Source organism: Gavialis gangeticus, unplaced genomic scaffold, assembly GCF_001723915.1.
Source record: "Gavialis gangeticus isolate Ggan-Ray unplaced genomic scaffold, GavGan_comp1, whole genome shotgun sequence".
Taxonomy (NCBI): domain Eukaryota; kingdom Metazoa; phylum Chordata; order Crocodylia; family Gavialidae; genus Gavialis; species Gavialis gangeticus.
In genome coordinates, this window is record NW_017729032.1 from 218,711,968 (window position 1) to 218,724,827 (window position 12,860).

A 12,860-nucleotide genomic window follows, 5' to 3' on the forward strand; every position below is an offset into this window, starting at 1 on the left:
GAGGTTAGATGAACACCTTGCTGGGGTCATTTGACCCCAGTACTCTTTCCTGCCATGGCAGGGGGTCGGACTAGGTGATCTTCTCAGGTCCCTTCCGACCCTAGAAACTATGAAACTATCCTTTCAGACCACGCTAGAGGAGTTGCAGTCTGCATTATTTTGTCCTTCTGCACCTGTGTCAAGATTTACAGTGAGTTACTCAATTCCATCTTCAGTTAGGTTTCTGTGCTGCTAGTTGTACAGATTCAGCCATACAATGGTTACTTTATCATAAAAGTCCAGTAATGTTTATCACCAGGAATGTTCCTGATCGCTGATTTTTATGAATGTTTTCCCCACCCTTTATTGACTTGTATGCTGTAAGTATTGGGAATTACAATTATATGCCCAACATTTCTTTTAAGTTTGAGTACTACTACCCCACACTAAATACTGGGTAAAAGAAAGATCATTTTCTATTGATTTCCATAGTAAAGTAGAGAGAAATAGATTTTCTTTACATTTCTTGTCTGCATGTGATAATTTGTAATGTATTTAGTTGGCTTCATGATTTCATTAATATAATCAGTTTTCCTATCATTCATCTGTACAAAAGAAGAAATTTTTAAAAGTTATTTTAAAACCACTGCAATTGTCAGCACTTCGTACTACCTGAATCCTGACTTTGTCTTCAGGTTGAAAGTCTTGCTTTGAAGAAGCTTTGCTTTTCTCGCCCGTCATTCATCTTGAGCTCCTCTGCTCATTGTCAGCCTAAATCAGTGGGACAGTTTCATTACTCATTGCCAGACTCCATCCTTCCTCAGTGCCTTAACTCCATCCTTAGGTATTTTTGATTGGTGGAACATTTGTTGCTGCAGACAGGAGGGTTATGGGAGGGGCTGGGAAAGCTGAGATGAGATTCCTGGCTCCACTTCTCTTTATTTCTCTAGTCCAGTGGTTCTCAAGCTTTTTGGAGTCAGTACACCCCTCCACAAGTTTTTTTGAATGTGGCTGCCTCTCTGGTTGAGAACCACTAGGCTCAGCTTACCTCATTGGTTTGCAATTGGGTGCTGCTGCTGCTTCCAGGTAAAACTGCCCTGCATGCCCGCTGCACAGCTAGACGGAAAGGGGCTATAGCACATGCACGGACTTTAGGACTCTTTGATAAGCCCAAAGCAGACAGGAGAGCAAGCTTGCTATCCAGGCCCTTCCTCGTCTGAGCCTATGCTGTGTCTCCCAGAAACGGAGGCATACAGGACAAATGGAACTGTCCCACATGCCTCTGTTTCTGGGAGGAGCAGGGACCAGCCTGGGAAGAGCTGGAGCTTGAGGCAGCTCTCCTGCCTGCTTTAGGCTTGTCAGAGAGCCCTAATGCAGGAGTGCACAGGGCAGTTGAACCTAGCTGCTGTTGGAACAGATAGGCAGGTTGGTTAAGAACCACTGATCCTAGTCAGTGAGGTCAGTACATGGGTACAGGAAGAAGTTTAAGAAGCTGTTTCCTTTCTCACCCATCCATCTAAAATATGGTTCTGATGCTGTGAGAACAAGCTGTGAATTCTACTGTTTAGTAGGTCGAGAATCAGAGGTAAAGAGTTGCAAGAACAATTTTTTGAGGCAGTCACTTGGTTGTATCATATTCATTGTTTTACTATTAATTTTTTTTTTACATTTTGCTGTTTTTTGAACAGATAAAATAGAGAAATTTGATGCATCTCACTGAAAATATTTTTCTTTTCTGTGCACTTTGTAAAAATAAGGCATTTTTCCTTGTATTCTGAATTGGGTTCATAGTTTGAAAGCATCCAGTTTACTGGAACTTGCTGATACGTGTAACCACAAAGTACAGTTCTATAACAAGTCTACCTTTGAATGGTGAGCTTTTACTGCAGGATGTGAGGAAACTGACAGCATTGGAAAACCCCAAATTTGATCCATTTAAAGTACAGAATAATCTTGTGATTTTTTTTTTAATTGAATTTCCTTCAGATTAGCAATTATAATCAATTTTCATTACACATTGTTTTATTTTAAAGGGGAAAATCTTGAAGGGAAATATTTTTATTCTGTTATTCCAAGGGTTTATAAATTATTGCTGCTTTTCTAATTAATTAGAATATCTTGAGTGTCCTTTTTAATGTAAATTTGTATTTAAATGCGGTCTATCTGATATTCCATCTCCACTTGCCTTACATGCTCTTTGGAAATACCATTTTCACTTTGTTTTGGCTGGTCTTGTGTGGGATTCACTGTCTTTCAGTGACATGGACATTGTTCCTTGTTATCTGTTTTCCCTGGGGTCCTGGTAATTTCTTCTCCTAGATTCCTTTACTAGGCCCCAAGCCTTGCTTCTCCTACTTAGCTAAGGGTTTTCCCCCTCATAATCCTTCTTAGCTACTTCACTCTAGACTTCAAGCTTTTGACCCTCTAGCTGCTTGCTTACTCCTTGGATTCTGTCTGGGCTCTAGTTGTATCCCATCAGTATCCCACCTTCTCTTCAGGCCTAGTTCCTGCCTTCGCTTCTGTTAAGAGGTACCTCTTGTGCTCCTGCAATTCCAGATTTTTCTCTCTTGCATTTCTGAAGCACTAGTTTTTCTATCTGTGCTTTGACACTGGTTTCATTTGTACTTACATTTTCTTTGCTGGGGGCTGATTGCTCCCTCCTGCATGGGGTGGGAGGAACTCAGGTTGTTCCCTTTCTGTAAAATTGGACCTTCCTTCTTCAAGCTTTCTGACTAAAGCTGTCTTGAAAGGGTAGATTCTGCTTTTGATGTAATACTGGGAAGGGCTGGCATGGGCATCATAATTCAGGAATGACATTGAATTCAGCCCTGTTTACATAATTATTTCAAAGAGATGCCTAATGGCTCAGATGGGGTTTCGGCAGTAGTAAAGGGAAAGGACATTTGTGCTGCAAGGCTAATTTGCAAGTGACATTTATTTGGCTATAATACATATTTGTGGCTACCGCGGATGTTAGCTGGGAGTATATATCTTTGTTTGAAGGTTGATTTGTTTAAAAAACGATCTGGAACTGGAATTTGCCTTGTGTGGAAATAAGCAATCCAATATAATGAGTTAAAGATTATCTCACTGAAAGGATGGAAGATAACATAGAGCAAGTGAAATCAGCAGACGCCTATGTTAGTTCTGGTATTACAAGGCTGGCTGGTACTAGTTTGAGAAGGGTTGAAAGTAAGTACCTTTTGAACTAAGAATCTTGTTAGGGACATTACTGTTTTCTTTATTTTTCCTATTTTGCTTACTGCTAGTTTTGGATTTTTGTTTTGATAATTATTGTTGCAAGTTTCATTCTCATTTTTTTTATACCTGTAAGTTATTTGACCTATAATCTTGTTAGTTTTGTATATGAACATTTACATTTGTTCTTTTATGTTGTGCTTTTTTTCCCTTAGTAATTGGGAGGAGGGGAGAAATCTTTCTAACCTGACTTCTGAAACAACTTAAGCGAACTCAAACTTGTACAATATTCCAGGAGGAACAAGGGTTAATTTGGTGACTGCAACTCTTAGTTTGTGTTACTGCTGTCCAAAGGAGGGACTCCCTGTCCTCGTATTGCATTTGGTTGCTAAGTTATTAATCACAGCCCAGCTTGCTATATTATGTATAGCAAGGGTTCCCAACCTTTTTATGTGGAGGACTGGCAAGCCATGGACCAGAAGTAACATACTGCAGGCAGATAACCAACCCTTTTTTATATTCAGTATAAAAAAGGGTTGGCTACCAGTCCACAGTATGCCAGTCGCTTCCAGTTTGCGGTCTGTAAGTCCATGGCCACTTCCAGTCCAGCAGTCAGCCCTCCTGTGGACCAGCAGCCAACCTTTCATGGCCTGGGGGGGTTGGGAACCCCTGATGTATAGGGACCTACTCAAATTGTGATATCACGCTTTTTGCAGAAACCATAATTTGAGGCATTTTCTGCAGAAAGGAGAGTTCCGTGTGATTTTAGCAGAATTGCCAGGGGAAGAAAAAACTTCCTGAAAATAAAACGCTGGCTCCCCAGCGTGAGCCAGTACTCATGGCTGCTGGCACACAGAAAGGAAGCCAAGATGACTACCACCCTCTTCTCCCTTTGCTACTGACTGACTGAGGGCTGCCCATCACGTGGGCTTGCCCTTCTCCACCAGTCAGTGGTGAGGGGTGGAAGCTCATGAATGGCAGCTCATCAGCAGCGAGGGCCAGGGCTGCCTCCAGGGCCACTTGACTGACCAGTTGCATTGTGGGCAAGGCCTTGCTGCAAAAAAGCTTGAAAATAGTGGCAAGCGCTGTGATCAGTCTGTGAAATTGCCTGCCTGTCTCCTTGATTTCAGTAGGTTTCTAATTATGTAGCCTACATCATGCGTTCTCTTACTATGTATTTGTGGTATTTTGGGATCTGTAGGCTTTTTAATTAAAAGAAGTGTGTCTGTTTCAAACTTTTGTCTATAGTAAGCAACAGCTTAAGTAGCAAAATGAGTCTGCAGAAAGAAGGAGCAACAAACATTCACTTTAATGGACCGGAGGGCCTTGAAATAGATTAGTTTTTACTTTTTGTCTTTTTAAAGAGGAAAGATAAAATGGTGGTTTCACTCTTCTTGGGTGGGATTTCCCAAGTAATTGATATAGTTTATTTATGTGGTAACATGTGATCCTTGTTACAGGTGTATTGACAGAGGTATTTACTAGGTATTTTACTAGGTATTTGACTGAGGTATTTACTATAAGCTGCTATGCCTATCTATGAGAGGAAGAATTGGAGATGGAATATTGATTAGCAGTCCCAGTAATGGTTAAAAACTTGTGGTAATAGTTATGCATAATCCTTTCTGGGATGCCAAAAATGCAACTGGACTATAGGATCCACTAAAGTGGGGCTGTCCAGTTGGTGGACATTGAGCCTTATGGGTCTGATGTGGTCGATGGGCTCTTGTCCAGCTGCCACTCCCCTCAGTGTTTTTAATGCAGCAACAGTTAGCGACTCTGAGCTCCCTCACTGGAGGCTGCTGCTGTGCCCCACTCCCATTCATGGGGGCTGGGGCAGCGCAATGGGGTGCTCATGCTATATGTTTGGTGGGGCAGGAGGCTGGGCTGCTTGATCCATGTGTGAGGGTGGAGAGCTGAGCTGCTGGGCTGCACATGGGGTAACCTGTCCCCCTTCCCTTCTGCACAGGCAGCAGAGGTGGGAGCTGCCTGCACAGCAAGGAAGCTGGTGTACCTGTTCTGCCTGTGCAGAAGGGGAGGGGGCAGGTTATTCTCACTGTGTGTGTGTGTGGCAAGGGAAGGAGTTGAGTTGATTGCACAACACATGGCACTGGGGGTAGGGGCAGGGGCTGCCTACTCTGCACATGGTTGGGATCAGGGTGAGACTGCACATAGCGGGGTGGAGGGGAATTGTTCACACAGCTTGGAGCCCTTTCTGCAATCCACACTGTGTGGCTCCCAGCTACATTAGAGTAGTCTTGCTTCAGTAAACTGGTTAATTAACTCTTAAGTTTATTCCCTTGCTTTCAAATCATTTCTACAAAATAGTTCCTTGTGTGATGTGAAATACAAATACCACTTTCTGGCCACACTGTTTTCAATAGCTACTAAATTCACACATTGGACACAAGTTATTTAATTTCCATCATAATTTCATTGTACAACTTCAGATGTTGACTAGAAAGCCAATAATTGTTTTGTTCAAGTTAGATTCTTGACTTTTAGGCCTCCTGAGATTACCAGTCTGGTTGCTTTTCAGTTGCCAGGAAGTTTTGAGAAATCTTGTCTCTATTTGCTTGCTTCTATTTCAGTGTGTAACGTTTATCTTGTTTTCTCTGTTAAGCTCTTTTCACTCATGGAGATGAAACCACCTATTTCCCGAGCAAAGATGATTCTCATTACTAAAGCTGCCATTAAAGCTATTAAGGTAAAGTAAAATGTACAAATTCAAACTAACTGTAGCATAAGCTTTTACACTGTATATTTATTGTAAAGTACATCTTTAACTAAGCTCTATAAAGCTTTAATCTGTGGTGTTTTTCACTTTTGCCCCCCAAAGAAAACAAATAGGTGAACATTCTTTTATCTTGTGGTTTTCTAGAGATACTGCCATCATAATATGAATTACAACCCCATTTTGATTTTTCTCTGAGAGAACCAAAATATTATGCAATGAAACAACATCCTACCCTATTAGAAATTTAACAAAAAAACACAAATAAAAAGCAGTTTTCAAAAGTTATTCTGCCTCTGGCTGCTTATATATGTGTTGTAAGGTACTTCAAGTGCAGTCATTTTCTATGCAAATTTTTTTTTTTTAGGAATGCTTGCTTAAGAGCATCATTACTTCTTTAGTAGTCACTGGAAAATATTCAGTTCTCCTAATTGTTAATATGTACAAAGAATTATAATACTTCTGAAATACATTGTTGTAAAGCAGATGATATTTAAATGGATTACATTTTTATTTTTCAGCTCTACAAGCATGTAGTTCAGATTGTAGAGAAATTTATCAAAAAGGTAAGCATTTAAAAATTTCAGTATCTGTTGGACAGGATTCTTTTCCATATTTATCATCCTTATTCATTGAATAATTACCATTCTAGTGTACCATAGAAAAATAGTAATTAGTACAATATTGATTTTTAGTCTTGCTGTACTTTGGGTGTAGATATATTACACTTCATTTATTTGCCATAAGTTGTATTTCAGCTATTGACAGCATGTTATGGTTGCTGTTCGTGATTGAGCACATTTAGTTATTCGCTTCATGCAGTTTGTTTTTTAATGTAATTGTGGTGTTTTACCACTCAAAGTAAACTCCTTTAGTTTTTCTGATCATCAAGGTATTTGTTAACAGTAATATATTACTGTTGTGTATATTAGGATTGGAAACAATTTTTTGTGGGGCTTTATTGTAATGACAAAGTAACAGTTCTCTTTGGGCCCAGAGTTAATTCTCAAGTATGGGATTTAAGATGGTTAAGAATCTGAAACCTGTTGAAGAACTGAGGAATAAGGGAATTACTTTGTTAGTAATACATATACTGCTCTAACATAACTGAGAACCCTTTATTTTTTTTCAGTGCAAACCAGAATACAAAGTTCCTGGATTGTATGTTATTGACTCTATTGTTCGTCAGTCTCGTCACCAGTTTGGAACAGATAAGGATGTTTTTGGGCCAAGATTCTCTAAAAATATAACCGCCACATTCCAGTATTTATACCTCTGTCCATCTGAAGACAAGGTATAACTAGAACTTCTCAAATGTTGTGAATTGCTAAAATCTTACATGCTCCTACTTGTATGAAAACTAGTTTACTGAATTTCTGTCTTTGTTCTAATGCATATTAATCTTCCTTGCAAAGGTATATGTTTGAGCACTGATATTTCAGTGGAGGTCCTGGTAACAAAAGTATCTTGTCTAAATTGGTTACTGGTTTTTTTGGGGGGGTTTTTTAGGTATACATGTTAGTGTATACCTACTGCTTCCTTTTTAGTGATCCTTCTGATGAAGGACTTGGGGAAAGGAGGCCCTTATGTTCTTAAAAATAGAAGCCATTGAGTTATTGCTGGGGTCCCTCCTGCTAATAACACCTCTTCAATCCTATTTTATTTTTAAGGAAAAAATGTGGTCTGTAACCTGCATTTGACCCCTGCAACCTCACAAATCAAGTATTTCATAGTCTCTAAGAAACCTAATTCCCACCCTTAGTTCTTAGGACCCAACCTCTGAGTTCTCTGTGCATGTTTGTAGAAATCCCTGATTCATGATGGACCACAATTGTTACTAGGTTCATATAGATGCTAGGGTTGGGAAGGGACTCCAACAGATCATTGGGTCTGATCCCCTGCCTAGGCAGGAAAGAGTGCTGGGGTCAGATGATCCCAGCCAGATGCCTATCCAGCCTTCTCTTAAAGACCCCCAAGGTAGGGGAGAGCACCACCTCCCTTGGAAGCTCATTCCAAATTTTGGCCACCCTTGCCAGGACGCAGTTTCTCTTGATATCTAGCCTAAATCTGCTCTGTCAATTGTGACCATTGTTCCTTGTTACCCCGAGAGGCGCCCTGGTGAACAGAGCATCTCCGATCCCTTGCTGCATCCCCCTAATGAATTTGTAGGCAGCCACAAGATCACCTCTCAGTTTTCTCTTGCAGAGGCTGAAGAGGTCCAGGTCCCTCAGTCTCTCCTCATAGGGCTTGTCCGGTAAACCCCTAACCATACGAGTGGTCCTCCTCTCGTCTATCAACATCCTTCTTGAAGTACGGCACCCAAAACTGGACGCAGTACTCCAACTGTGGTTTGACCAATGCTGTATAGAGGGGAAGTATCACCTCCTTGGATCCTATCCGTCATGCATCTGCTGATGCATGATAAAGTGTGGTTAGTTTTGCTGATGTTTTTGTCACACTGATGACTCATGTTCATCTTGGAGTCCACTATGATTCCAAGATCCCTTTCTGCTTCTGTGCTGCTGGGAGGGTCACTTCCCAGCCAGTAGATGTGCTGGATATTTTTGTGCCCTAGGTGCAGCACTCGGTACTTGTCCTTGTTGTACTGCACCCTATTGTGTACTGCCCACTTTTCTAATCTGTCCAGGTCTGCCTGCAGTCATTCCCTATCCGTACAAGGTGTTCTCTTTCTGTGCTGCCCTTTTATAAGCCATGGCGGGGGGTCGGACTTGATGATCTGCTCAGGTCCCTTCCGATCCTACTAACTATGAAATTATGAAACCATTTCAAAAGGTACCTAAGGCAGGGCCTATGTTTTGGAAATCCTCTCTCCTAATGCAATTGAAACCATCTTTGGCAACTACTAAAAATTATGTAATTTGCTTTTTTTCTCCTAGCTGTGTTTCTTCTGGAAGATCAGGTTTCACCGTCCATTAGGTAAATGGGCTTTACCCAGTGGATAAAGCTTTGGAAGGCTTTACTGCCCTTCTGGAAGCCTGAAGTTTGAATTTGATGTTCTCTAAATTTATTGAAGATCCTTTGTGGAACAGACAGCAAAATCCTCATTTGTTGTCTCCTGGTATTCTTCACGTTGACCATGAGGATTTGATTTGAAGGCTGTGGTACCTGATTCACACAAAGCAGTTTTCACACAAGGGCAACATTGTAATAAGGTTTCACAAGAGTTTTTAATTTAATTTAATCTCAGATTTTAATTTGATCTAATTAGTCAGTGTCATACTCTTTCCCAAATTCATACAGTGGTTCTGCCCAATCACATTGTGCTGTCTGGATGTCAGAAAGAACTTTCAGTTGTTAGGGGGAAATCCAGCTTCAGACCAGTTGTTACAATTCAGAAATTGTCTAAGTCAGGGGTGCTCAACCTTTGGCCTATAGACCCATGGCATCAGCCTGCAGGGCTTTCCACAGATTACTCCCCTGCCACCAAATTTCCCAGCAACAAGTAATAATTCCACCCCTCCAAATTCCCAGATCTGTCGAGATTGGATTGGGGCTGAGCCATGCCCCCTTCTGCTCCCCTCCCCCATGAGCCCGGTCGGGCCTGGGCTGCTTCTCAGCTCCCCCTACGTGGCTGAATCAGGCCCCTCGCACTGCCTTGCTTCTTGGGTGGGGTCCACCAGTCAGATCCAACCTGCAAGCTAACTGAGCGCTATCCATCCAAGGGGGAAAAAGGTTGGGCACTACTGGTCTAAGTGTATTAGACTGGAAATGAGTCTTTTTATGCTGTTGCCTTCCTAGGAATGGTCTAGAGCTCATTTCAGTGTTTATTTGTTTGTCAAGATTCAGCTGCAGTGCGGTGCTCTGTTTCCACCTTTGCAGACCAGTCTCTTGATTCAGAAGGATGTCTTTTCAGTTTCTAATAGGGCTCTCTATCCTATCGCCTTTGGAAGATCAGTGCTAGGTGTAACCACTTGCACTGTTTCTCTGTGGACCTTTATAAATGACTGAAAGGGGCACATTCTTATAACCTATTCTTCTAAGATATTTTCTCCATAGTGCTACACTGACTTCCTTTTGCTCCTCTTTCATTTAATAGCTCATCTTTATTTCATGCTCCTTGAAGTAGGGGTGATGGGGTGGGCTTTTTTTATTCTTATTCCAGTAGAGGGGTGGGCTCATTGAATACATGCATCCTTGACTGACAGTCCCTGAAAAGATTCTTTGACTGCTTGCTCTGAGCATTCAAGCATACAGCTACCTGGTAGCTGTAGTGTTAAAAGGAGTATGTTTCAGTGATTAAGAGAAGTAATCCTATTTCACTACACTTAGTTTCATATAGTAGTGTAGTCTGCAGTAGGTTACATAGAATGTTTTATCATATAAACAGTGGGGGTCAGTCTTTTTGGTAGGCATGCCACATATTGTCTTGTGCCCTCTGAGCGCCACTCCATTTTCTTTCTCTGCACTATGTGCCACTCTGCTCTCTGCTTCTTGCCCTGTCCTCCCTGCTTCATATGTTGCTCTGCTTTCTGCTGCTTATGGTGTGATTCTTGCCTGATCTGCTGTGCTTTCTGCTCCCTGCCCTATCTGCCACTGTGCTGCCAGTACCCTCCTTGATCTGCCATGTGCTATACCCAGAGTTAGTCTGTGCCACAAATTTGCCACCCCAATGCACAATACTGGAATTCTACAAAGTAAGAAACATGTTTGAAGTTAGAAATTAAGTATAGCCAGGATCAGAAGAAAGTATAGTAGCATTTCTTTTGCTCAACATTTTCTACAAAATGAGTATGTGATGACAAAATGTGGTGTGGATTTTTTTTGTGTTTTTGTTTTTTGCTTTTTTTACGCTTACCTGAATACTGAAAACAAAGGACATTTCAAAGACCTCTAAAAAGGAAAGCCAAAACCCTGTACTGTTATGGCTTATTTCTTCTTTTGAGGACAGAACACCAAATTAGCCATTGGGGGATTCCCCTTGCAGTAACTTTTTCATGGAAGTTTTACAGTGCAACTTTGCTGCTGTCAGACTTGCACAGGTGTCCTTCTGAATGTGTTTATATAGGTGTAAGTGACAGGATCTTGGCAGGCAATTGGTTATGAATTGGTGGAAGAAGGAGAAAGAGAATTGACTTATAAGGCCTTTTACAGACATTCAGTTTCTCCTAGGGGAGCAGCACCTCTCCCAGGAGAAAGCACAAGTGTACAGATATTCAGGCTTTTTTTCCCCCAGAGTAAAAATGGCTGCTGTAAGAGAAAAAAATAACCTTGGAACATGAGGGTTAAATCACTCCCAGGAGAGCTTCTCCTGGGAGAGCAAATGTCTGTACATGTTATGGCTTTTCTGAGAAGAGAATATAGTCCTCTAGCACCCCCTTTTCTCTGCAGGGAAACAGTGTGTCACTCACTGGACTTTTGCTGATCTGGAAGAGAGCAGAACATACCCGTATCGCAGTCCCTGCATTGTGCTGCAAGGAAGCACAGGCTGACCAAAGGCAGTCTAGGTTGGCCAGTAGGGCTACCCCATACACAACTGCCATCTGTTGCCAGGCATTGTAAGGGAGCCTGGAGAGCACACAGATGTGTGCAGTGTGTGCCCCCCACCAATCCTCAGTTGCACAATGTCAGCAGGGCCCCAAAACTCAAATGTCTGTACACACAACTCTGGGTACGTTTCTCTACCAGGAGAACAAAGATGGGAGAGTTTTACCACATTATTTGAATGTGTGTACATAGCCTAAATTGTTGCAGCAACAAGTAAAAAGAAGTTAACTTGTTGGTGAGATGGAACTGTGTACGCTCAGTGCTCAGATATACTGAGAAGATGCTGTTTGATGTAGTCATATCGTCAGGTTGACAATATGACCACAAAGAGTTAAAAGGATATTATTTGTTTGGGTTTTTTTAATTCTTCATTTAAAAAGGTAGAAATAATATCTTTGTTCTTGAAAACTTTACTTTTTTAAAATCTTGAATAAAGAAACAAGCTTAAAATAGCCACTGATAGTCAAGGTTAATGTAGTCTAATTGGTACAGGGAAGATATACTCACGTACTTTCCTAATCTTTCAAGAAATCATGCAGATGAGATTTCTGAGGTAGTTCTGGCTGCCAGTCCAACATAGAAGTAACTGAATTGGTAGCTGAAAGAAATGCAAGTAAACAGTTTTTTGTTCTTTTTTTGTAAACATTGTTCTGACATTTTTCTTCTTGCTTCCCCTTTTTCCAAGATTTGCCACCACTTTTCTGCATTTTTTGTTTTCTTGATCTTTCCTACCTTTGCTTGACTGTCACTAACTTTCCCTTCTTTAACCTTCCCTTGAAATGACATGCATCTTGAAATAGGGATGCAGTTCCTTTGTCTATCAGTGCTGCTCTTTTGGCTGACTGAAGGTCACAAGATGCAATGACACAAGAAGCTGCTGTTCTTGTTTAAAAACAAAAAACACAAAAAAACCCAACTTAGTAGTATGATACCTTCACTGTGCTTGAGGTGTACAGCTAACCCACACAACAAGAGATTTAAGCTTTGTTTATCTGTAGACTGCTATACCACTATCCCCTTTCCTGTGTGCAAGAGCTAAATTTAGAGTTTGTTTTGGAATATTTTGTTCTACATTGACTCTCTTTCATTTGTACAGAGTAAGATAGTTCGTGTTCTGAACCTTTGGCAGAAAAATGGAGTGTTTAAAATAGAGATCATTCAGCCTCTTCTGGATATGGCAGCAGGAACTAGTAGTACAGCCCCAATGGCAGAAAATACCTCTAATAACGAAGGTATGGATGGCTTTACTTGTGGTTTAAAAGTTGGGATGAGACTATATATATAAATTGGGGATTTTTTAAATTGGAGAAAACCAGGATCCCTGCTTATTAATAGGGGTCTACTCAAATTGAGGAGGCAGCCGGCTGATTTTCTCAGGCAGCTTGCAGGGCTGCCCACCATTTTCTCAGGCTGACTGCAGACATCGGGCCTCCTGCCTCCCCCC

General features: G+C 41.2%; 1 protein-coding gene and 1 long non-coding RNA gene across 2 annotated transcripts in view; one reads left to right on the top strand and one right to left on the bottom strand.

The window, feature by feature from the left end:
* LOC109302616 overlaps nucleotides 1-8,684 on the bottom strand; it is an 11,456-nt gene extending 2,772 nt beyond the window's left edge. Inside the window, exons 1-2 of the long non-coding RNA XR_002098866.1 lie at nucleotides 8,674-8,684; nucleotides 4,058-4,063 (exon numbers count right to left, since the gene is read on the bottom strand). This is a non-coding gene — a long non-coding RNA (uncharacterized LOC109302616). The remainder of the gene's footprint in view (nucleotides 1-4,057; nucleotides 4,064-8,673) is intronic.
* Nucleotides 5,734-12,860, top strand: part of SCAF4 (SR-related CTD associated factor 4) — a 61,768-nt gene continuing 54,641 nt past the window's right edge. Inside the window, exons 1-4 of the mRNA XM_019524241.1 lie at nucleotides 5,734-5,884; nucleotides 6,433-6,477; nucleotides 7,044-7,205; nucleotides 12,513-12,648. Of these exons, the coding sequence (XP_019379786.1) occupies nucleotides 5,813-5,884; nucleotides 6,433-6,477; nucleotides 7,044-7,205; nucleotides 12,513-12,648 (415 nt within the window). The 5' untranslated portion in view covers nucleotides 5,734-5,812. The remainder of the gene's footprint in view (nucleotides 5,885-6,432; nucleotides 6,478-7,043; nucleotides 7,206-12,512; nucleotides 12,649-12,860) is intronic.